Genomic DNA, 26,491 nt, shown 5'->3' with positions numbered 1-26,491 from the left:
CACTAGAAATCGAAGTATCAACATCACCGTCATACCGAAGAAAAAATAAAACAGGGAGTCTGGAGCACTGACGCTAACCATTACCGTGACGTGTTTCGACTTATGAGTAACGTACAAGTAACGTGTGTCAACATGTGTCAACGATCGCGTAAGGTGCCTACAACACGTTACTCATAGGTTAGAAATAAGTTTCAGGTACGCTAAACATTACCTTGATGTGTTTCGACTTATGAGTAACTTACAAGTAACGTGTGTCGACGTGTGTCAACGATCGCGTAACGTGTCTACAACTTATGGCCAGCGTTATGCGGAACGTGTGAGTTTCATTTTTCAAGCATGGAAAAATGTGAATTTCAAGCATGGAAAATTTGTCTAACACCTCGGCATACTACGATGTATGCCAGCGTACTACGAAAAAAAGCCAGCCTACTACGACGTATGCCAGCGTGCTCTTAACGTATACAAACTTACCCATAACGTATTCGACGTGTGCCATCGTTTCAGCCAAATTTTGCATACGTCAGGCATACACTGGCTAAATCGTCAGGGTGTGACAGGGCCTTAACCAACGCTTCCACCTCGTTTTGTCACAAGTCATCCACAACTTTTGGAGATAACATGCTATACAAATTTTTTGGCCCCATCTCTCAATGGTGAAGAATCTCCTGAAAAATTCTCTAATCCGGATCTGGATTAGGATCTTCACCATTGAATCCATTAGTCCTTGTCATCCACCCAACCTGACCACAAAGTTTTATCCGATCTGTCCTCAACTTTTGAGATATCATGCAATATCGTTTTTAGCGCCGTCTCTCAATGGTGAAGAATCAATTAAAAATTAAATAATTATTGTATCCAGATCTAGATTCGGATCTTCACCAAAATTGATCCAATCCTTCCGAGTAGCACTCCCAACCAAGTTTCGTGTGAATCAATCCATAATCTTTTGAGATATTGTGTTCTATGTTGTTTTGGCCTGATTTCTTAACGGTGAAGAATCACTTTAAAAATTCTCAGATCCAGATCTGGATTCCTATCTTCACCAAAATTTACCGTTGCAGTCCTTGGCCGGTCACCAACACACAACATTTTTCAAAATGATTGCTTGAAAACTTTGATCAAAAAATCGTGTGACAAACAGACAAACAAACAATACAAAGGTTGTGCAGAAAAAAACGCCAACAGAATGTCAGTTATCAGGGTGTTGGGCAACCACATGAATCCAGGATGGTGTGGGTACGATGTGGAATGGTGCTGACATGGGTCTGGAACTGTTCTACATCAACCATGAGCACCAAGGAGCTTTCAAAAGACCTCTGGGAGAAAGTTGTGGAAAGGCACAGACAGGGGATGGGTATAAAAACATTTCAAATGCCTTGAATATGCAGGATTTGCACTCGGGCCACCATAAAACCTTCATTCTGTAAAACATTCTCAAAGCAGAAAAAAATCTGAAAACCCACTCCGTGGGAGTACCTCCTGTTCAGCTTCCCTTCACAGGCCAGCTCACCGGATGACGGGATTGGGGCGAAGCCTTGGGACCCCCAATCTTTGATGATAGGAGGGAAACCACGGGGTAACATTCTCGGGTCAGATTGCGGGAGAGTGTGTCGGAGTGGTGCTGACGTGTCGTCCACCAGACGGCGGTCTCCTTGGGTTAACCTGAGGCAGTCCCTTCGGGTGGGGGCCTGGAATGTTCTCACCCGAAGAGAGGATGATCACCTGTCTCTGTTATCATAAGAGCTCAAGCATTTGGACATCTGTATTGCAGCTCTCTCTGAGGTTCGGAGACCGGATTGCAGCGAGATCATGATGGGTGGTTACACCTACTATTGGTCTGGTCGCTCTGATGGTTACCATACCCAATGAGTTGCTGTGGCTGTGTCCAATAAGCTGACTCCAATGATAATTGAGGTAACAACGGTCAGCGAGCGTATTGTGAGACGAAGGATTCATCACTCCCTGGTTGTCATTTCCCTGTTCTATGTTTATGCTCCGACTGAGGCCAGTGATCTCACCGTGAAGGACACATTCAATGCCACGCTCGAGTCTGTGGTTGATTTGTGCCCCAGGCGCATTACACTTCTAGTGTTGGGAAATTTCAATGCATCGACTGGAACTGTTAGGGATGGTTTTGAGATGTGTGTTGGTCCCCATGGGTCTGGAACTGTGAACCTGAATACCACTAAGTTCCTTGACTTTGCAAGAAGTCATGGAATTAGGGTGGCCGGTTCATGGTTTCAGCGCCCACAAGCTCATCGCTGGACTTGGTATTCCAATGCTGGTGGTGTGGCAAAGGAGATTGACCATGTGCTTGTTCATCCAGAACTGGAGGGTCGCTGGAGGATGATCCAGAACTGCAGGGTCAACTGGAGTGCTCAGTTCCTCAATACTGACCACCGACTTGCTGTAGCAACTCTTAGGTTGCACCTTAAATCCAGGAGAATGGTACCATTCCAGCCGAGGCTGGATGTTGGCAAGCTCAAGGAGAGGGTAGGTGAGGAGTTTGTGAACAAGCTTAGTGGAGATTTGGGTGGTCTGGGTGCTTTGGAAAATCCTGAAGTGTTGTGGAGTGCCTTCAAGGCCACCATCCTTGATGTTGCTGGTGGATGTCTTGGAACTCACTGGAGGGTGATGAAGAATTTTGTCTCTCCAGGGACACTGGATATCATTGACGAGAGTCGCTGAGCCAGGCTGAATGGCAGAACTGAGTTGTTCAGGGAGCTGAAGCGTAAAACTGAACGTGCGCTAAGTGTGGACAAGGAGGCCTATGTGCGAGGAATCTGTGAGGGGGTAGATGGTAGAGCATCACCTGTAGTCAAGTGATTCTCCTCCTGCTTACAGGGGAATTCATGCATTGTGTTCATCCAAGCCCATCCCTCGGTGTACTGCAGTTAGAGCAGAGGGTGGTGGGTACTTGACAGAGGAGTCCGAAGTGAAGGCCCGTTGAGCTGGTTCCTTTGAGCGGTTGTACCAGGCTGATCCATCAGCTGTCGAGTTTTACGTCAGGGATGTTACAATCACTGTTGCTGACCCTCCAATCAACTGTGGTCCACCTTCGTTTGTAGAAACACAGGCTGCAGTGATCCAGTTGAAATGGAGTAAAGCTCCAGGGATCTGTGGTATCCATGCTGAACTTCTCAAGGCTGGTGGAAATGCTGCACTCGTGCCGTTGCATGCAGTTTTGTGCTCTGCCTGGAACACAGGCATCATCCCAACTGATTGGAAGAGGGGCCTTATTGTCCCTCTCTGGAAAGGAAAGGGTGATCGCTAAGACTGCAGCAACTACCGAGGGGTGACGCTGCTCTCAGTGCCGGGCAACGTCTTTGCTCGGATAATTATTGATTGGATTCGCCACCATCTGCTTGAGCACCAGCGTCCAGAGCAGTCAGGCTTCACACTAAAGAGGTTATCGATTGACCGTATCCTTGCTCTTCGGGTCCTCACCGAACGCAGACGAGAGTTTCAGCAGGGGCTGCTTGCAGCCTATGTTGATCTCTGTAAAGCGTTTGATACACTGAATCGGGATGCCCTCTGGAGGATTCTTGGTCTTCATGGGGTGCCACCAAAACTGATCGATCTGATGTCTGAACTCTACTCTGGTACTGAGAGTGCTGTGAGATGTGGTGGTACCATCTCTGACTTATTTCCAGTTGTTACTGGAGTTCGTCAAGGGTGTGTTCTGGCCCCCACCCTTTTTAGCACTTTAAATGGGCTGGATTTTAGGGAGGATGTCGGAGAGATAAAGCTGCGGTGCATCATTTGGGAATGTCAAGATCTCTGACCTTGATTTCGCAGATGATGCAGTCATCTTTGCAGAGACTTTTGATATCCTTTTTGGGGCCCTCGGGGTGCTGAATGAGGAGTCGGAGCCGCTGAGATTATGGGTTTCCTGGGTCAAAACTAAGATCCAGGCTTTCAATGACATCTTGGATGCTGCTGTCCTGTCTGTGCCTGTTTGTAATGAGGATGTTGACTCGTGGAGAGATTCACTTACCTTGGCAGTGATATTTATGTCTCTACTGGCTGTGAATCAGAAGTCAATAGACGTCTAAATCAGGGCTGGGGAGTCATGGATTCATCATGGGGTGTGGCACTGCCGGTACCTGTGCAGGAGGACGAAAGCCCGAGTCTTCAGGTCCTTGGTGCTGCTAGTCTTGCTCTATGGATGTGAGACTTGGACTCTGACCAGAGATATGAGACGGAAACTTAATTCCTTTGGTACCAGGTCTCTTCGGAGAATCCTTGGCTATCGCTGGTCGGACTTTGTATCCAACGTGCGGTTGCTGAGAGAGACTCGGATGAGATTTGTTACCTGCATAGTCCGTGAGCGTCAGCTGTGGCTGTATGGACATGTGGCTCGTTTTCCTGATGCTGATCCTGCTCACCAGATTCTCTCAGCGAGGGAGTCTCGTGAGTGGAGGAGATCAATGATTTGACCATGTTCCTCGTGGTTGCAGCAGGTTGATTGGCATCTCAAGGAGATGGGGATGGGTCAGGCATCTGCCTGGGTGATGGCCAGACGGCGGCCCCTGGAGTGCCGGTGGAAAGTGGATTCAGCGACGCTGCTCTGGTGCATTCTCCCATACCTGACCTGACCTGAAAATCCCTTGGAGCACAGTCAAGACAATCATTAAGAAGTGGAAGGCATATGATACCTCCAAGACCCTGCCTCGATCAAGCCGTCCCTCCAAACTGGATGACCAAGCAAGGAGGAGGCTGATCAGAGAGGCCACGAAGAGGCCAATGGCAACTTTGAAAGAGCTACATGCCATTATGGCAAAAACTTGTCACTGTGTGCATGTGCCAACAATATCCTAAGCACTCCACAAGTCTGACCTGTATGGTAGGGTGGCAAGAAGGAAGCCATTACTCAAAAAAGCCCACCTTGAGTCCCGTTTGATGTGTGCAGAAAACCACTCCAGAGATTCTGACATCATGTGGCACAAAGTTTTGTGGTCTGACGAAACCAAGATGGAACTTTTTGGCCTAAATGCAAAACGTTACGTTTGGCACAAACCGAACACAGCACATCACCCAAATAACACCATCCCTACTGCGAAGCATGGTCGTGGCAGCATCATGTTATGGGGATGTTTCTCATCAGCAGGGACTGGAGCACTTGTCAGGATGTAAGGGAAAATGGATGGAGCAAAATACAGAAAAATCCGAGGGGAAAACCTGCTGCCCTCTGCAAAAAAGCTGAAATTGGGACAGTTCACCTTTCAGTTTGACAATGACCCGAAGCACACAGCCAAAACTACACTGGAGTGGCTAAGGGACAAAAACATATATGTCCTTGAGTGGGCCCAATCAGAGCCCCGACCTAAATCCAACTGAAAATCTGTGACATGACTTGAAGATTGCTGTCCATCAACACTCCCCACAAAACTTGACTGAGCTTGAACAGATTTTTCCAAAAGAATGGGCAAATATTGCCCAATCAAGGTGTGTAAAGTTGGTAGAGACCTATCCCAACAGACTCACAGCTGTAATTCCTTTCAAAGGAGCTTCCACCAAGTATGAACTCAAGAGGGGTGGACACTTCTCCAACCAAGATATTCTCGTTTTGTATTTTTAAATAATTTAAAGAAATTTGTAGAATTTGTTTTTCATTTGGAAGTTGTGGGTTACGATGTGTAAATAAAGGTGGAAAAAGTCTGATTTGACGCAATTTAATTCCAGGTTATAAGGCAACAAAAAGTGAAAATTTTGAAAGGGGGTGTAGACTTTCTATAGGCACTGAATATGTTGTATGGCCTGTGTACCCTCGTGTTTCCATTTTTTTGTCTGCTATGTGCATATCTTAGTTGACATCTTGTTTTCGAGTATATCTTGGAGTTGGTCTCTTTTGGGTCCACTCGTGATTGAAGAGTCCAATGTCGGATCGGCAATGATGTCAACGCGCACGGTAGATTAAGTTGTCAATGTTGACACGTTTGAGACCTACTTGTGCACTAGTTCTGTTTTTCTGCTGATTTCATCTGATTTCATGAGCCTGATGCAGCTGCTCTTCAAAGTGTTGTGTGCCACCTCTCACAAAACATTTCCCTCCGTTCAGTCCTGTCAACTGTAAGTTACACCAGGAGTATTGGTTGAACATTGGGTTTCAAGCCCTTCTTGAGAGTGTCATTCACATGCAGCACATAGCTGCAGGTTAGCATCAATTCTTGCAGAGGTGCAGCAGTGCCACTGATGCCGTGCCCCTTGTAGATTAGAGCAGAAATTTGGAACTTGGCTACTCTTTGCGAATGATACCACGGGATTTTTTAATGTCGACCAACAAATACTTGTGGATGGGGACACCCAATTTAACATCTGTGGCAGACCCAGGACTCAGCACCATGCAGGTGGATTGTAAGGATGGTGGCATGGTAGATTTTCATTTCGTTTGTTGAAGGAGGTAGATTCGTCTCTGCCATTAAAGGTGAAGGAGGTTATGTTTTCACCCCTTTCTGTCTGTTTGTATGTCTGTTTGTTTGGCTGTTTGTTTGGCTGTTGTCTGTCTGCGTGCAGGACATCTGAAAAAGTTGTGGACGGATCCAGATGAAATTTAGTGGACAGGTTGGGTGTGTGGCAACGACGAACTGATTAGATTTTGGTGAAGATCCGGATCCGGATCTGGATCCGCATCCGGATTCTTCACCATTGAGAGATCGGGCCTAAAAAGATATATAGCACGATATCTCAAAAATGTATTGGGCCCGATATGTTCCCGTGGATCAGGCTAATATTCCTTCATCATATGGCAAATTCATACAATTAAATTTGCGAAGCAATAATGGACCATCCATATATTATGAATGCAAAATGGCATATTCCTAACCTCTCTCTTCCCTTCCCCACCCGATCCTCAATATCCTATGCAATACATCAATCTCCCTCTCTTATCCTTGTTCCTCTCCAACCTCCTTTAAATACTCGTATATGAGCAGATAGATGACTAGGAAGAGAAAACTGGAAAAAGGGGGTCTTTAAGGGTGGAAAAATGAGTTACCGAACAAGATAACAAGGGGACGGGAAGGAATTGTGAGAGAATTCTGCGATGAGAGATTTATATCCATAATGTCCTGCACATTGATGTGGTTGCAAATAAGGATGGGAACCTTCATGCCAATTTACCTTGTTTTCTGAGCCTTGAGATAAGCCTAGACCACAGCACATTAGCATTTAAGTCATCCACTGCAGGTAATTGACACACAGCTCTTCTCTGCACACAAATTGGAAATCCGCATACTCTCTTCATCCATGGAGATAATTAACTTTCCATTGAGTAAACAAAATGAGTACAAAATATACAGTCGAGCACTGGTAAGTGATTATCCATGAACAAAGTATCTTGGCAACCAATTTCAACCTCATGGAACTCAGCACTACGATGAAGTAAAGTTTACAGCGATAACTGTGACGGCTGAAACCGTTGATGAGGACTTGCACGGTTTGCTCTAACTTCACACGAGACGATCATAAAACTGATAAAACACATGGTGGAAGAAGAACCCAACCTGACTCTCAAATTATCTCGTCCTCACATCCCAAGAACGGTGTTTCTTTCTCCACAGCTGCTTTTTGAACCCAAACGTAATGGTCCCATTCATGTGAAACTTGCTCGAATCACACCTCTGGAACCGATCGAGGATTTGATTCCACGATTTGATTTGAAATGGTGCTTGACCGTTGCTGGTGGGGATTAGTGAACAGCAGGCTTTGCCTTTACAAGCCCAAAAATGAGAAAATGTAATCTTCCTAAAGCCGGTTTCACACTGCCAAACGGCGCTGTCAGTCACGCGAGGTGAGACCTATCCCATGGCTTAGGTCTGCTTGGTTGTGCATGACTGCAAGAACGGTGCAGCTGATGTTTTTGTTCAAATTTCTCTCTTCCATGCAAGCAAATTCTTATCACACTCAAATGTTCCCCAAGGTTGGAAGCAAGTGTTTCAGTTTACACACAATTGTTTAAATTTCCAGTTTTTCCTTCCTGAGAGTTTGCTTCTGTATCCATGTTATCCACCCCTACCCCTCATTCCTCCCAACACCCATTATTTGTCCGAGTCTCCCTTAATTTTGTCCCTCAACCCTGCCGTTGGTGTCGCCCTCTCTCTATTTACTCTTCCATTTGTTATTTTACGTCCTGATTCATTCGATGTTCTAACTCCTCCACGGGCCTCGACTTGGTATACAAAATAAAGGAAGGACCTCACCTGGCTGACTGGCATCACCTTAGTTGAGGCTTCTGCAGAATGGCATTGCATACTGCTTTGTTCTACCTACATTGCCGAGCTCTTCTTCACTCTTTGAATGGATCTCTTTAATTTCTTATCATTAACCGGAGCACCCATTCCCTAGCTGTTCTTTGCTCTGATGTTTCTTTAAATGTATAAATTCTCAATTTCCTTGCTCTCCCACAACCTAATTTGGTTCTTTTATACCTCACTCCAAATGTTCTTGTGGTTTATATGTTCAACACCACCGAAACCTTGCTAACATTATGGTCACCACCACTACTGCCCACCCCTAGGTTTGCCTCCATGAGTAAAGATGGCCTCCTTCTCTACAATGGAAGATTCAATGAAAAGCATGACTTCATTGCCCTAGAAATCATTGATGGGCAGGTCCAGCTAACATTCTCAGCAGGTGAGGAACCCACTATGAAGTGGAATTATTTCAATGTGGACAATATTCCTGGAGTTGCCAAGTCCTGTACATGCACAATGGAGACGGCAACGTGGCAATGAGATGAAATGGCCGAAAGACGAGAGTTATTGCTGGTTTTTTTTGCTGCACTGACGGAGAAACGGAGAGTCATGAAATAGCCGTATATCTGCCTCCTTGGGCTTTTGGGTTAGCTCAGCAATCGGAGGTTTTGTGCAGTGACCCGTGCTTTCTTAGTTCAAATCCAGCTCATCTCATCCAAAACATGCCAAGCCAGCCTCCCGCTGGTGCGTTCACACAACTGGGAGAGCTTTTCAGCAGTTAACGCCTTTCTCTTGCTTCAATAAAATGTCGGTTGCTAGATCAGTTTGCGGCCATCCAGACTGGCATCGTGCTGTTTCGATGTAAAACTGAGAAAGTGTAGGAAGGGTGTCAGGCCCATTTTAATCAATCCCAGACAGAATTGTCAAAAAAGGAATAAATCAAAAGGATTTGCTTGTTGTTACTTCATGCCTACATCAACAAATAAACATATTTAGATGGCCTCCTTAATATGCACATTATATTTGCATGAAAACGAAGTCTTGGCCTGAAAGTGCATAAAACCCCAGAATTATTTATTTTATTATCTCAGTTCAGAGCTTGACAAAAGCCTGGTGCTGGCTTAACGGTTAAGGTGGCTGGCTTAAGATCTCAGAGTCTTGAGCTTGAGCCCCTGTCAGTCGTTGAAATGACACCAGGAGGGGTTGACTCAGACTGTCATCCTTCTGAGGTTGGCAAAATGAGTACCAGTGTACTGGTAATAGAGGGCATCAGGGCACTGCATCAGCGGCAAAGCCCCGATAAAATGATGCAACCAGCAGCCACAGGCTGCCCATGATAGCTAGAATTTGACACAAGTTAAAGGGTTGTAAAATACCATGAGGTGGACCTGTTAAGATGAGCAACAAACGAGTTCCATAAGGGTGCTGGAGAAGGGATCCTTTATTTCAGCAGTCTCCGGATCACAATGAAGTACAGATATGCATGTTGAGTCTGGCAGATGACAATATAAATGGGGATAACGAGGGTCTTGAACTTGCAGTGACATCGTGAAGACAGATAGATATGCTCATAGTAAGGGAATAAGACTGGGTCACGGATGATGAAATCTCAAACGCACCACAAAACGGGCTTTTTGAAATTGTTCAGTGGTAGAAATGTGAAGCTATCCCATTCTCAGCTCCAGAAAATTTAAAGGAATTCCACAGGATTTTCATTTGAACCTCAAAGGAATAAATGGGTTTTTCTTTTTACAGTTGTTTGTATTTCCATTTTATGAAAGCAACATAAGTTCATATTTACATGCATTCTCTCACCTCCAAGGATCAATGTTTCTGTCTGTGGTATAGGTGAGGAGGCCACAGCCGTCTCACCGTTTGTTCCGGGTGGAGTGAGCGATGGGCAGTGGCATACGGTTCGTGTACAGTACTACAACAAGGTAAGACTGATGGTGTGCTTGTCTTTGTGTTCTCTCGTGCTGCACCTGATCACTTGTGGTCAGACATGATTGATAGTGCCATTCTAATGTGTTGGCAGAAGTTGATGTGGCATTCGGGATACCCGTGCTCGGTCCTTTGGAAGGAATATTGAAGGAAAAGAGATTTGCTGCATTCCAAATAAAATCCATGAAAATCAAATGAAGTACAGTCAAATCATTAATCAACTACTTCAAGATTAACAGCAGCAGCAGCAGAAGCACAAAGTATAATGAACTATCATTGACATTGCAATGCCAGGAGCACATAATGGAGCACACTTTTCACATGAAGGTGGTGAAACAGCTGTCCCGCCTGCAATTGTATGAATTTGAAATCGTGTTACATTTCATAGGAGGAGACTTTATGGGCATGTATCATCTGTTGAGCTGAATCGTCTCTGCAGTTTGTGTGTTATGTTACATTTGTATGTGAAGGTCACCAAATAATCAGGTGATTTTACTCAAATAATTGTGGAGAGCAAATGCTTCTGAGAATAGATGTTTGCAGTGAAAATATGACACCATGCTCATCCTATGATGATACTTCAATGTTGACGTAGATGTTTTGTTCTCGGTCAAGATCAAGAAGCACGGAGTGGTTGATGAGATTTCACCAGTTCCTCAAAGTATTTCCGTGCTACACGTACACACTTGTCCCATCGATGTGGTAGTACCCATATGCTGTGTGCATATAAATATGTTGTATATATTTAACTCCTCCCATGCTCTTCCAGCCAAAGAATAAAGCAACCATGAAAGAGGGTTAATAAAGCAACCTGGGAAGGGTTTGAAACATAAAAGGGTTTACCTTGGGTAGCTCTTTCATGGTTGCTTTATGCAGCTTCTTCGGCGAAAAGAGCATGGGAGAAGTCTATTTATTTATATAATCCTAGCCACCTGGGCTTAATTGATTGTAGTCCTAGCTGATTGCTTATTCCCTCCATTCACAAGTGAGAGATGCAGGTGGCTCTTTGTTTTCATATATATATATATATATATATATATATATATATATATATATATATATATATATATATATATATATATATATATATATATATATATATATATGTCAGCAATAACAACCCGTTGCTTCGCTGACGATAATATTGGGGGGGGGGTTTGGGGAGAAGAGAGAGAGAGGAGGGAGGGGAAGGCTAAGGGAGGGAGAGAGTAAGGAAAATGGACGGCGGGGAGGGGAGGAGGAGAGGGAGACAGGCCAGAGAGATGGATAGGGGTGGGAGAGAGAGGGATAAGGGTGGGAGAGAGAGGGATAAGGGTGGGAGAGAGAGGGATAAGGGTGGGAGAGAGAGGGATAAGGGTGGGAGAAAGAGGGATTCGGGTGGGAGAAAGAGGGATAAGGGTGGGAGAGAGAGGGATAAGGGTGGGAGAGAGAGGGATAAGGGTGGGAGAGAGAGGGATAAGGGTGGGAGAGAGAGAGATAAAGGTGGGAGAGAGAGGGATAAGGGTGGGAGAGAGAGGGGTAAGGGTGGGAGAGAGAGGGATAAGGGTGGGAGAGAGAGGGATAAGGGTGGGAGCGAGAGGGATAAGGGTGGGAGAGAGAGGGATAAGGGTGGGGGAGAGAGGGATAGGGCTGGGGGGAGAGGGATAGGGGTGAGAGAGGTAGAAGGGTGAGAGAGGGAGTGGGGAGTGAGGGGAGTGAATGTAGGGAGAGGAGGAGGAGGAGGGTGGGGGGGGGGTTCCAGCAGATGTGATGCCCAGCTGAATGTCCTTCTGAGAGACGGCACACACATTGATGAATGACCCAGCCTGTGAAACACTGGGATGACAGTTTATAGCTGAGTTGGGATACAAACCCAGACGAGAGCTTAGAGTACAAGTACATGTGTACTTGTCGGCTATGATACCATGATCTGGCAATTCATTGCTATGTAAAAATTGAAATGATTCGAGCAGCAGTTCCAACTGCTAAGAAAAAAATATAAAAATAAAAACAAAAAAGCTTTAATTTGGCCAATTAGCACATTTATTTGACACTCTTTCCTCTCCTTGACCTCCAGAGAGTTGTATGGTGGAGGAGGGGGGTTGAGACGAGGATTGCATGAAGAGGGAGGGGAAGGCAGTGCAAGGGAGGGGAAGGCAGCATGAAGGGAGGGAATGGGAAGGCAGCGTGAGGGGAGGGAATGGGAAGGCAGCGTGAGGGGAGGGAATGGGAAGGCAGCGTGAGGGGAGGGAATGGGAAGCCAGCGTGAGGGGAAGAAATGGGAAGGCAGCATGAAGGGTGGGAATGGGAAGGCAGCGGGAGGGAATGGGAAGGCAGGGTGAAGGGAGGGAATTGGAAGGTAGCGTGAGGGGAGGGAATGGGAAGGTAGCGTGAGGGGAGGGAATGGGAAGGTAGCGTGAGGGGAGGGAATGGGAGGGTAGCGTGAGGGGAGGGAATGGGAAGGTGGCATGAGGGAAGGGAATGGGAAGGCAGCATGAGGGGAGGGAATTGGAAGGAAGTGTGAGGGCAGGGAATGAGAAGGCAGCATGAGGGGAGGGAATTGGAAGGAAGCGTGAGGAGAGCGAATGGGAAGGCAGCATGAGGGGAGGGAATGGGAAGGCAGTGTGAGGGGAGGGAATGGGAAGGCAGTGTGAGGGGAAAGAATGGGAAGGCAGTGTGAGGGGAAAGAATGGGAAGGCAGTGTGAGGGGAGGGAATGGGAAGGCAGTGTGAGGGAGGGAATGGGAAGGCAGTGTGAGGGGAGGGAATGGGAAGGCAGTGTGAGGGGAGGGAATGGGAAGGAATGATGATAAAACATGCCCAACCAGCAGCATTTTCTTTTTAACCGTCATGTTCGACATAAAACCGGGTGGTAGCATTTAAAAATCAAAACTAATGCTGTTTATTTGGTAATAGCCTCATTGCATGCAGTCCCACACCACAACCCACGCATTCCTCCAACCTTCTCGTGGTCCATGCAAAATGTGCATGCGCACCGGCGATACACTCAACTTTTCACTCGCACACATGCACAGATTTCCCCACACCCGCACTGCATGGTGGTACGTCCCACGTGGCTTCGATGCCGCAGCACGTCTGCTCCCGATGCTTCGTCGCTGCTGAAGTACATGGTTCACGAGACAGTCGCATCACCTCCTCCACAGCGCCATGCACCACAAGCCTGAGTTCGAGTTCAGATCGCACGCCCACGAAACCCACGCATCGCACACATGTTACCAAGAACAGGCACACACACCCCACGGAGAGTCATTTGTTCCCATATCTACTTTGTCCATGTGTGCTGTCTACATAGCTCTTTGTTTGCAGAAACTACCAACTATTAATATATTGAAGTAACTATTAGTATATTTATATTAATATTTTGTAATGAAAGCATGCACATGACGGTGTAAGGCAAAAAAAAAGAAAAAAAAAGCTTTTTCATTTGCAGCAACAAAAAAATGTTCCTCTTCGTTTGCAGAAACGACTGACTATTAATATATTGGCGGAACTATAATAGTATGTTTATATTAATATTTTATAATGTAATCAAATCACTCAAAATGGAAAGAGCAAATTGCACATGTAATTGCCAAAATAAATGACCTCTGTGGACTGTGCCGTCACAGATTGCAAAAGCAGGTTATGAAGCACAGCATTTCACTCAATGAAGTTACAATTTCTGCACATTCCATAATCTTTTCTTCTCTCAATATAATCGTACGAACAGTAGAGAAAGTTAAGTTTAATGTTTTGCTTAAATAAATACACAAAGCTATAAATATCGCTAATTTTTTTTTAACTTTTCAGATTTCACTCAAGATTTCAACACTTATTTTGTCCACCAGATCCGATTCTCAAATCCGACGTAATATTTTGATTATATACTGTAATTAGTCTGTGAGAGTAGACCGTGTTTCCAAATTGAGACATGTTTGAATAGGCCGAACAAAATGGCGAATTAGGACTCCCATTGAGTGTGAGTGAGGTGTCCAAGGATGCACCTGATGAAGGATATAATTAAATAAGGCCGTTAATATCTTCATAAGGGATGTTTCAATTAACCCAAACATCCAATTTTCACTCTCGCACTTCCTTGGAGTTTTGTTAGTCTGCATGCAAAGTTTCAGGCTGCTCAGTTTTATGGTTTTGGAGTAATGGAGGAGACACACAGATACACCCTGACATTATTAGTGTGTATGTGTGTGTGTGTGTGTGTATATATATATATATATATATATATATATATATATATATATATATATATATATATATATGCATTCAAACATACAGATGTCCCAAGAATCAGTTATTCCATTAAGTACATGTGAGACAGGTCCCTTCCTTTTGTCTAGTGGAGAATCAAAGGTGTGCGTTGCGATGTCCTTTTAGGTAGGTTATTACATCCAACGAACCATCCAACAAACCATCTGACAACCATCAAACAAATCATCCAACGAACCATCCAACGATCATCCAACAGACAATCCAACAAACAAACCGACAACACCACTCAACAAGCGCTTCACTCGCCTAACCGGCGACTCGCTGTCTGAGGCAGAATCTCTGACAGTTCCTTCTCGGCTTCCACAAACCTTGTAACTTCTTTTTGACGAGTATGGGTATTCGCGGAGTGGGGGCGGGGTTTTCCCGGCATCGCCGAAACCCTGCCAAGAAAGGGCGGACCCATGGGAGCCCCGTCCAATCAGGGCAGACAGTGACGTCTGTTCCACTGAGCCCCCGCCCCGTTCGGGGAGGTCCATAAAAGGTATGACGCCATCCTCAGCGGAGAGTTCTGAGGGGGTTCGGTCGTTGGTTCTGAGTAAGTCTCTTGGAGGAGGAACGAGAGTTCTTTTGGAGGAGCAAGTTGGTTGGTGTGCGCTCTACATTTTGTTGGCATTCCTGGAGTTTTCCTGGGTTCCGTCGCAACCCTGATCTCCGCCCTGGGACTCCGACTCCCCCGCTTGGTTTACTCCACGGGCACGAGCCCCACGCGTGTGACTGTGGGCCGAGTCGCACGACCAATAGCAGGTGCCGCACCGTGGAGCACTCTCTCCCTTCAACGTGCATGTACCCACGTGAACTGCGACCCCCAGCTCGTCTCTCCCTCTCTGGCTGCGAGGATCTTTCAATAAATCGTCTGAGTGTGCGTATGAGTGTGTGGGCCCGACTTATAAGTAGAACTGTTAAGTGTTTTCCATCATTGTAAATTCTTGCTTGCATATCTGCAATAAGTCTTGCTCTGTGTCTTCTTTATTGTAAATAAATTAGTGTAGAAATGTTCCCAGTTCGTTTCCGTCCTTTCTTGCATTGGTCCAGCATGGTTCGGATCTGAGTTTGAGCCGGGTCTTTATACCCGATAATCGGTTCATCCTCGCCGGCATGGGTTTGGCAGTTCCGCTCGACTGCACCCGAACCAGAGTTGGTAGTCGGTAGTTGGAACTCTATCGCAGTCAGTAGAGTGACCCGGTTTGAGCAAGACGTGCCGAGGGAATGGTTCCCCGAGAGACGACATCGCGGTTAATTAAGTAAATTGGTTCCAGACAAAAAGACCCTATGCTACGCGGTGGAGGTATTGGCATTCAATGGTCAGTTCAGCGACCTGCCGGCTCACAAAATTATCCAGAGCGACGGCCTACAATTCCGGCGAGTCTGGTGGGAGACGATGTAACCTCCCCCACCTCGTGGTCGTTCTCGCCACCGACCCTCCCGCCCACAACAATATATATATATACAAGCTAAGATACCCGTTCTTTACCTGGATAAGCTTAATTTTAAATAGAATAGGGAAGTAAGTTCAAACCTGGTGAAGAGCGGAAAATTGCTTTTATTTTTTGTATCAAAATGCCAATGACTGACTGAACTATAAACTGAGGATGAGGTGCAACTGACTTGGTCTCACTGAAGAACTTCCTGGTAAACATTATCACGAGTTTTCTTTCCACCTTATGGTATAAAGTCCTTTGGGGCATGCCACACTGCTTGCTGCCATGTACAGCCTGGCTATGTGTGAATGCGTGCAATTGAAGACTTAGGCTGACAACCTTGAAGCTTTGTCCTTCGGACTCGTTGATGGTCATGCCGAAGCAGACTCTGACTGGAAACTGAATTAGCTGAAAGTTAAAAGGCAAGTCTGTGTTTGCTGGGAAGATCGGTATCCTTGGAATCATTGCTTGCTTTTCCTTGTTTGGTCCAGTGGCGATGGTGATATTTAGGCAATTCACAGCAACTGTTTGATGATTACTCGAGATCTGTTTCAAAGCTTTGGTGGATCAAGGCTGCATAAGAGTGTGACTGGCACTCCTATTTTCAGAAGGTGGTGGTGAGGTGGCATGCTGAGGGCTCCAGGCTGTCCGGGAACTTTGTGGGGTATGAAACTGCTTCATTGTCACTCATGGCTTTGTCCACTGATTTGTAAGTAGTGGCATCCCCTGGGAAGCTTTGTATAATTTCCCAGTTGATTATTTTTACTGATTCATTGTGTGGAGCAAGGACTTCACAATCACACAGCCACTCCGTGTTTGTAGTGTTGCAGTACGTTTTGGTACACCCTCGATTGGAGATCTTTGGTTGAGGATATGATGGTCCCCAATTTCTATGACATACCGATGAAATATGTCACTATAATGAGGCACTTGGCCATATCCATTCCTCAATAACAGCTTTGCAAATTGACCTGCATCATGATCACCTCAAAGGAAGGATCAAATGTTTGTTGTTTATGTGAGAATGAGGTTTTATAATGAGAAACATCTTCCCTGTGCATCCAGGAAGATCAGTCCTCCTTCCCCACAATTAATGTATGCCCTCCTACCCCAGAACTTCCCATCCCCAGAGATGGACACGGACTGATTTATAAAATTGAGAATTTCATTCCTTTCTCGGTGTTGGCTCCAGAGTACAATCCACACAGAGATTTAGGGGGCTGTCCTTCCCAAAAGTGGAAGAACACAGTACAGTATGTCCAATTTCACGAATTTCACGAGACTGTGTTTTGTTTGTTCAATGCCCACCTCGTACGGAGTTACTGTGTGATTGAGTTCACCTTTCTTGGGAAGGATGCTTCTCTGAGAGCGATGGCTCACATGGAGAGATACAGGAGATACCGTAGATGTGATTTCATGTAAAAGCTGAAATTCGACAAAAATGAATACACTGCACTGTGTTCTTCAATTTTTGAGCAGTGCAGCTCTGCTAAGCTCATGCATAATATATGGAGTCCATGCAACTGTCTAGCCAGAAGAGCCTTTTAATACTTAAATAATTTCTGGCTGCTCCCAGAGCTGTTTCGTGTGTACCACAGTCAGGTTAATATGTGGCAGGCATTTCCTGTTGGTCAGGATTCATGCAACGACAGCAGCTGGTGTGGCACTTGCTTCCTTGTACCCACTGCAATGATCTTGTCTGATCTCGACAAAGCAGGAATTGTGTAAGCCCAACACGTTTCCTTTGTTTTACTTGAATAAACTTGTCAAGTATTTTCTTGCTATAAAAATACAGGAAAATCTTGTCCAAAAAGCTAATTTAGCCTTTGCAAGGAAAATAGTCCAATTTAATGCACCCAACAGAGCTGTATTGAAAGGAGTTCCATGGCTTTGACCAAAGTTCACATTGTTAAAATTGTTTCCTTCTTATACTGGTGTACTGATAAAATGTTGATATTAACAAAATGTTTGTGATGTTGCGGAACTATTTCCCTGGTTGTCATGAAAAAGGCATGCAATGTAACTCTAAAGAAGGTCATCGGAGGAATCATTCAGAGGTCAATGCAATCAACACCACAATAAAATCTCACTTGCGCAGTATCAATATTCCTTCACACTTTATATTTCATTCCCTCTCAAAAGGGCAGACATTTTGTGTGTAAACTGTGAAAATGTGTGTCAATTTCCAAGGTATGGCTAAACAAGGATATAATTGGGAATTCCCAGACAAACATGCTCACGGATCTCGGTCGGAATCACGATCCACACTGCCAAGCTGAGGTTTCCCGATGCCTGGCCTTGAAGTGGTGTTTTTTTTTTGTCCATCCTTCATCTGAACTCAAAAAGACAAAATCCTCACTTTTCTTGGCTTGTTCAATCAACCACAATCCTTTACTTTAGAAGATGAGCAAGTACATGCATGTGATTACCTGCCTTTAATAAAAGGGTCTGTCTGTGGTTTTCTGTCGAATATGAGCAAAGGTTTGGGGATGAAATGATAATTTGGTTGGTGGTGTGCATACATCTGGGCCATTTGTCCCTGTCAGTTAAACACTCAATGATCAAATTAATTTAATTAAACTTCTGTGCTGTTCTGACATATTAACTTGGGTCAAAGCAAAAACGAGGTAAAAAAATAAAATAATCTTCCCTTTTTTACACTTAACATTCATTTGTGTATTGACAGCACCTGCCTGGTGTTATGCATTTTCTTTGTCAGCCCAACACTGCTGGTGATGTAATCCCACTCTGTATTAGGACAGAAATGTAGAACTTGGTTCCCAGCCCACAATGGCTAACTCTTTTTGAAACCTACCACCGAGAGATTAATATGCACCAGTGAATGCAAGCAAAGAGGACAGCTGGTTTGACATTTCCTATGAAGGACGGTATCCTACTTGAATCAAACTCAGACTGGATAGCTTGAAGGCACCTATGTTCCTCTGAGCTGTTGTCAGCCCATCCGAACAAATACAGTAAATGACTTCCAAGTGTTAAATTAAGTAAAGGGATCAGTTATGTTCAATTAAATAAATATGAAATCTCATCTGGGTGTGAAAAATGTATAATGGGCCGAATGACTTCTTCATGTGTCAAAGTTTAGTTGTACTTATTGTTGTGAAGTACCAAAAATATGCAGTTTTGGGGAAATATTAGTGGAGTATTTCATTCAGTCATCATATGATTCGAAGATAATTATATACTTTAAGGACATGGACATTATGGTTTCACAACAATATAATGAAGGACGAGGGATTTAAATCTGTGCTTTACTTAACTTCACTCAGTGCCAAAATAGCTAAATCACACTCACTTGAACCAGGCAAGGGTGTTCAATCCCTTTTCTACATTTATACCAAGCTTTTCCTTATATTTTTCAGACCTTGATAGAATCAAGAGCTTACCAATCACTTGAAATATGTCTTTCAATCCTGACAAAATTAAGTTTCCGTCTCCGTCTCCCGTTCTCTCTCTCTCTCCCTCTCTCTCTCTCTCTTTCTCTCTCTCTCTCTCTCTCTCTCTCTCTCTCTCTCTCTCTCTCTCTCTCTCTCTCTCTGTCTCTGTGTCTCTGTGTCTCTGTGTCTCTCTGTCTCTGTGTCTCTGTTTCTCTGTGTCTCTGTGTCTCTGTGTCTCTGTGTCTCTGTGTCTCTGTGTCTCTGTGTCTCTGTGTCTCTGTGTCTCTGTGTCTCTCTCTCTCTCTCTCTCGTTCTCTCTCTCTCTCTCTCTCTCTCTCTCTCTCTCTCTCTCTCTCTCTCTCGTTCTCTCTCTCTCGTTCTCTCTCTCTCGTTCTCTCTCTCTCGTTCTCTCTCTCTCGTTCTCTCTCTCTCGTTCTCTCTCTCTCGTTCTCTCTCTCTCGTTCTCTCTCTCGTTCTCTCTCTCGTTCTCTCTCTCGTTCTCTCTCTCGTTCTCTCTCTCGTTCTCTCTCTCTCTCTCTGTGTCTCTGTGTCTCTGTGTCTCTGTGTCTCTCTCTCTCTCTCTCTCTCTCTCTCTCTCTCTCTCTCTCTCTCTCTCTCTCTCTCTCTCTCTCTCTCTCTCTCTCTCTCTCTCTCTCTCTCTCTCTCTCTCTCTCTCTCTCTCTCTCTCTCGTTCTCTCTCTCGTTCTCTCTCTCGTTCTCCCTCTCGTTCTCCCTCTCGTTCTCTCTTTCGTTCTCTCTCTCTCTCTCTCTCTCTCTCTCTCTCTCTCTCTCTCTCTCTCTCTCTCTCTCTCTCTCTCTCTCTCTCTCTCTCTCTCTCTCTCTCTCTCTCTCTCCAAAAGGACCGTCTGGCAAACCCTCCTATCTACTTTATATAAACAATCTTCTTGAGGAAGTTCAGTCATTCAAAATCCTGGGCTCATTCTCAACCACCATCTTTCTTGGGCAAACCACATTTCAAAGTTGGCCTCCAAAGCCGAAGTTGCCAACTGGGCATTCTCCATCGTGCAAAGTTATTCCTTGACACACCTGAACTCCTATCCACCTACAAGGCCTTCATTGATAGCTTGATGGAGTGTTGATCTCCCCTCTGGACTGGCACCTCCACCTCACACTTTGCTCAGTTTGATGCCATGGAAACCAAGGCCTTCAACATTATTGGCATGTCCTGTGATGAAGCTCAGTCGATGGGTCGATCACTTTCCCGTCACACAGTTCAGTGGTCTCTGTCTTTCCCACCTCCTTTCTGGTCTTGTACTCTCTCCTCTTTCCATGCTTTGTCTCCCCCAGGTTTCTACAAGTACACGCATTTCAGCAGCAACCCACTTCTGGTGAACCTACCCAAATCCAGGATCACTGCTCACCTCCAATCATTTGTTCCTCTTTTTGTCCTGCCTGTCAACCATCTTGCACAGTCTGTCTTTTTTTAGAAAAAAAAATGTACACAATGTCGAGGCTCATATGATAGCTGACATCCAGAATGTACAACAAGGAGAGCAGGAGATAAGAGGGGTGGGAGAGAGAAGGACAAAACAGTGGGGAACAGAGACATTAGGAGATCTAGGGAAGGGATAGGGATCGGGCAGGGTACACGGGGTAAACAGGATAGACACTACAGGGAGTTTCAGGTCGGTCCTTACATTAAATATATATATATATATATATATATATATATATATATATATATATATATATATATATATATATATATATGAGGTCCTTCAATCTAACTTTTTTCCTCTGGGTCTTCAAGACAGCTGTTCAGTACCATCTCACATCATCCCTTATCCAAAACCATGTTAATTTCTACCCCTGAACACCCCTTCCCCCAGCCCACCTTTTTCCTCAGAGTTTGCTTCGGTATCTATCTTGTCCACCCTGTGCATCCTCCCATAACCTGCCCTACCTCTTATTCCTCCCCACATCACTTATTTGTCCACGTCTCCCTCTATTTTGTCCCTCAACTCAACTGTTGGTGTTCCCCCTTCTCTTTCTACTATTCCTTTTGTTCCGTTGCATCCTGATCAATCTGTGTTCTAGCTCTTCCACAAGCCTTGACTTTGTTTGCAGAAAAACCATTCATCATACAAGGTCCTTCACTGACAAAACTTTTGGACCTGGAAAATGCAATGAAATTAAAGAAAACAAAGCTGAGATGTTGTAAAACTTCAACAAATCTGTTCTGTTGTAAGTGCTCATATTTTATTGGCAGACTGTGGTGGTTTTGACCAGGATGTGTCCCAGATCTGATATACATATATATATATATATATATATATATATATATATACATATATATATATGTATATATATATATATATATATATATATATATATATATATATATATATATATATATATATATATATATATATATATATATATATATATATATATATATATATATATATATATATATATATATATATATATATATATATATATATATATATATATATATATATATATATATATATATATATATATATATATATATATATATATATATATATATATATATATATATATATATATATATATATATATATATATATATATATATATATATATATATATATATATATATATGTATATATATATTTACAGATATATGTATATGTATATATATATATATATATGTATATATATATATATATATATATGTATGTATATATATATATATATATGTATGTATATATATATATATATATATGTATATATATATATATATATATATATATATGTGTATATATATATATATATATATATATATATATATATATATATATGTGTATATATATATATACACAGATGCCAACCCTCCCGATTTCATCGGGAGGCTTCCGAAAATTCACCCAAACTCCCGCCCTTACGATCACTATCCTTATCCTCCCGAAATTTTGATATTTTTGCACTGTTCACTAATCAGAATGTACTAGTATGAGAATTGAATGAAAAGCATCGTCTGCTACGTATAGCATGTGGTAACTCCATAACGTTCGCTGCTACCAAATTGTACGTAAAAAATTGCAAATTCAAATGAGGAGCAGCGAAACATTGGGTCTGGATCTCGCTTATGCGATCATGCACTGAGATTTAGTGCATGCGGTATGTGTGCAATACAGTGCATGCGGTATGTATGCACAGTGTATATGCATGCGATACGCTCACTGCATGCAGCTGGGCCCCGTACCAGCCCGGCGGTCGCGACCACCGTGCAGTGTTTAACAGCCGCTAGAGTTCTACGAGTCGCGCTGCAGCTGTGGAACATCGACTTCGAAGTTACCGATGCTTCAAGCCCTCGATGTTGATTACGAAATGGCAGAAAAGAAGCTTACGAAGACCAAGAAATGGTCTCAGAAGTACAAGACCGAATACAGTCTCCAATACCCGTGTATTCGAAAGTCTGAAAGAGGAATTCATCATGCGTATTGTACAGTATGCAGCGTTGATATTTCAGTTGAGCACGGAGGTCGCGATGATATTCGGAAGCACGTTGGAAGCAAACGGCACACAGACATTGCAAAGGAGAGATCTTCGAGCACGAGTACCGGTACACTTCTGAATTATTTCACCAAACAAGGGACAAGCGAGGAAGAGGATGTTACCCGAGCGGAACTTCTCTTTAGTGGATTTATTGTGGAACGTAACTTGCCCATATCAGTCTCAGATCATGCTGGACCTCTATTTCAAAAGATGTTTCCAGATTCAAAAGTTGCTTCAAAGTATGGATGTGCAAGAACAAAAACTTCAGCAATAATTGGTGAGTTGTCAAATGTTACTGCTTCATCTATTGCCGATATTGCTGGACTAGCTCCATTTAGCCTAGCTACAGATGGTAGCAATGACAGTGGTGAGGCCCAGCTATATCCTGTCCTGATTTCGTACTATGACAACAGTGCTGGGATTGTGAAGCAAGGTTTGCTAAGTTTGCCTGCGTGCAAACAAGATTCCACTGGAGAAAACATTTTCAAACTGCTTGATCATGAGTTCAGTGACAGGAAAATTCCGTGGGGAAATTGTGTTTCCTTTTGTGCTGATAATGCCTCTGTCATGGTGGGCAAGCACAAAGGAGTCGCTGCTTATATCCACAAACAAAATCCAGAGTGCTACATCATGGGATGCCCTTGCCATATGATGCACAATACGGCCAAGAAGGCGGCTCAGGCCTTACCCATTGAATTAGATGACTTTCTCATCGATATTTACTACTATTTGGACAAAAGTAGTAAACGCGTCAAAGGAGTGAAAGCACTGCAAGAACTCTGTGATGCCCCGACACACAAGATTCTGAAGCATGTCGCAACAAGGTGGCTGTCCCTTGGTCAGTGCCTAGACAGGCTGATTGAACAGTGGGAGCCACTTCGCCTCTTCTTCAAAGAAGAAGTACGAAGAAAAATGCAACCAACTGTAGCCAAGACTCTAACAACGAGCAAGAAGGACGGCACTGTATCTACTGCCAGTACTGGCACTGCAGGATCAAGCACTAGTGGAGCAGCATTCACCACTACCATTGCATGCAGTATCTGCTGCGAAGAAGACAGCAGGGACAGCACCAAAACCAATGCTGAGAGCAGGTAGCATCACCGGCCCTTCATCACGTTCATCTACAAAGCAGATCCCTTCAGAGTCGAGAAAGACTGTGATAGTCCCATCCACAGGCAAAGAAGGACCCAAGTTAAGTTCTGCTTTTGCCAAATCACTTGATAGAAGCTCAGCAAAACCTTCGAATCAGAGGTCTTCTTCCTTGGCTGCACCTACCTCAAGCTCTCTCCTCAAACGTAAAATTGGATCTGGTACTACGAGTCTGACCTCTTCTGCTGGCAGTAAACGCAAGTGTGATCGCCCTGCGGCTAAGTGTACTACGAGTTCTACAACTAAAAGCGCATCTTCCTCAAACACTGTGCAGGAATCTAGAGAAAAACGTGTCAACAGGATGTTCTTGTCTCCACAAACAAAACTCTATTGTTTCTTCCTTCGATATGCTAACAAGCTTTTTGAGAAGGGGAATCTTCTGCTCCAAAGAGACGAACCCTGTATTCATCTCCTGCACGGAGAATTGAATGGTCTTCTGAAAGATATCTTCGTACGGTTTTTGAAACCATGGGTGTCATCGGTTGCTCTGGTAAATGTACCCTTCTCTGACAGAAATCATCAGAAGAATGATGAGGACCTCATGATTGGGAACGATGCCAAACTGTATATAAGGGAACAAAGGAGTCTCAAGAAATCCACCTTCACTCTGAGTGAGTCAGACATCCAAGGTTTCTTCAGTGCAGTTCGCTCATATTATGTGAAAGCCTGCAATTACATCTTCAAAACCTGGCCGCTAGATGATGAATTAGCCAAGCATGCTCAGGTGCTGGATGTTAAGCTACACCAAGAAGTGGGGTTTGACTGTGTGGAGTTTTTCATCAAGAAATTCCCCTGTCTGTTCAGTGGCGGTGATAGTGACATAGACAGTCTTGAGAGTGAATTCACTCACTACCAGGCAGACGCCTCCATAGCTACAATTGCTACTGAGACAGTGAGAGTGGATGAGCAGTGGCATCGGATTTCACAGCTCACAGATCCCTGCACTGGTGCCAAGAAGTATCCTAATTTGAGCAAAGTGATGAAGGGAATCTTGGTCATTCCTCATTCGAACGCATCATGTGAGCGGGCACTCAGTCTTGTACGGAAGAATCATACTGAATTTCGTCCCAATTTGAGTGTCAAAACCCTGGAAGCTCTCTTAATTGAAAAACTAGCTCATAGCACCCCTTGCTACCAGAGAGAACACAGCAAAGACATAATCAGAAGGGCTAAAAGAGCCACACAGCTGTCACTCAGCAAAGCTGCCATGGAAAAAGCAAGCAGCAGTAGTACCAGCCAGTAAGGTAAGAAAAATATTGCTTCTTTTGTGCTTTTTGTTAATCTTTGATTGTCCCCTAACTTACTAATATTAACATACATGTAACATTAAAAAGTGCACAATTTTCCCCTTTTTTTGTTCAAAAAGTGGGAATTCTTAACATGTTAAATGCTCCAAAATAGGGCTCAGAGGGCACTAGAGAGCGTCGAGAACCCCAGAGCTTCCAGGGCCCTAAGGCGGGCCCTGGACCCCGCCGCAAGGGTCGAGCGCTCCGCGCTCGAGATGTGCGCTTCGCGCACATTATTTGGTGTCGGTTGCAAATCCTCCCTAATTCTGATTTCCAAAAGTTGGCATCTCTGTATATATATATTTTTGTGTGTATATATATATATATATATATATATATATATATATATATATATATATATATATATATATATATATATATATATATATATATATATATATATATATATATATATATATATATATATATATATATATATATATATATATATATATATATATATATATATATATATATATATATATATATATATATATATATATATATATATATATATATATATATATATATATATATATATATATATATATATATATATATATATATATATATATATATATATATATATATATATATATATATATATATATATATATATATATATATATATATATATATATATATATATATATATATATATATATATATATATATATATATATATATATATATATATATATATATATATATATATATATATATATATATATATATATATATATATATATATATATCTTCTTCTTTCGGCTGCTCCCTTTAGGGGTCGCCACAGCGAATCATCCGCATGATCCGCATTGTGATTTGGCACATGTTTTACGCCGGATGCCCTTCCTGACGCAACCCTGGTCGCCTCTGACAACACAGGGATATGGTACACCTATTTTAACCAGGGTATACACCGGCCCAGTACACTGGTACTCATTTCGCCGACCTCGGAAGGATGACAGGCTGAGTCAACCCCCTGGTGTATAAATTCAGTGGCCTAACGGGGTTTGAACTCAGGACCTTTTGGATCCCAAGCCGCTGCCCTAACCACTGCGCCAACACCAGGCTCATATGTATGTATGTATGTATGTATGTATGTATGTATGTATGTATGTATGTATGTATGTATGTATGTATGTATGTATGTATGTATGTATGTATGTATATATATATATATATATATATATATATATATATATATATATATATATATATATATATATATGTATATTGTTGCGGATTCGCGCCCGCCGGCGTGCGGACGGCCACGTAACTCGAATCGCGGCACGTCGCCCACCGGACGGACAATCCAGTCGTGACCCTCTCGGACTA

At 43.4% G+C, this 26,491-nt stretch overlaps 1 protein-coding gene across 10 annotated transcripts in view; it reads left to right on the top strand.

The window, feature by feature from the left end:
* CELSR2 (cadherin EGF LAG seven-pass G-type receptor 2) overlaps positions 1–26,491 on the top strand; it is a 357,573-nt gene that overhangs the window by 165,021 nt on the left and 166,061 nt on the right. For all 10 annotated transcript variants that reach the window (XM_085870520.1, XM_085870525.1, XM_085870524.1 and 7 more), the window contains exons 4-5: positions 8,519–8,634; positions 10,044–10,132. In XM_085870520.1, the coding sequence (XP_085726646.1) occupies positions 8,519–8,634; positions 10,044–10,132 (205 nt within the window). The remainder of the gene's footprint in view (positions 1–8,518; positions 8,635–10,043; positions 10,133–26,491) is intronic.

Source organism: Eptatretus burgeri, chromosome 2 (assembly GCF_056783735.1).
Source record: "Eptatretus burgeri isolate ZD-2024b chromosome 2, Ebu_testis_v1, whole genome shotgun sequence".
In the NCBI taxonomy this organism is placed as follows: domain Eukaryota; kingdom Metazoa; phylum Chordata; class Myxini; order Myxiniformes; family Myxinidae; genus Eptatretus; species Eptatretus burgeri.
This window is presented reverse-complemented; position numbering and strand designations above follow the sequence as displayed.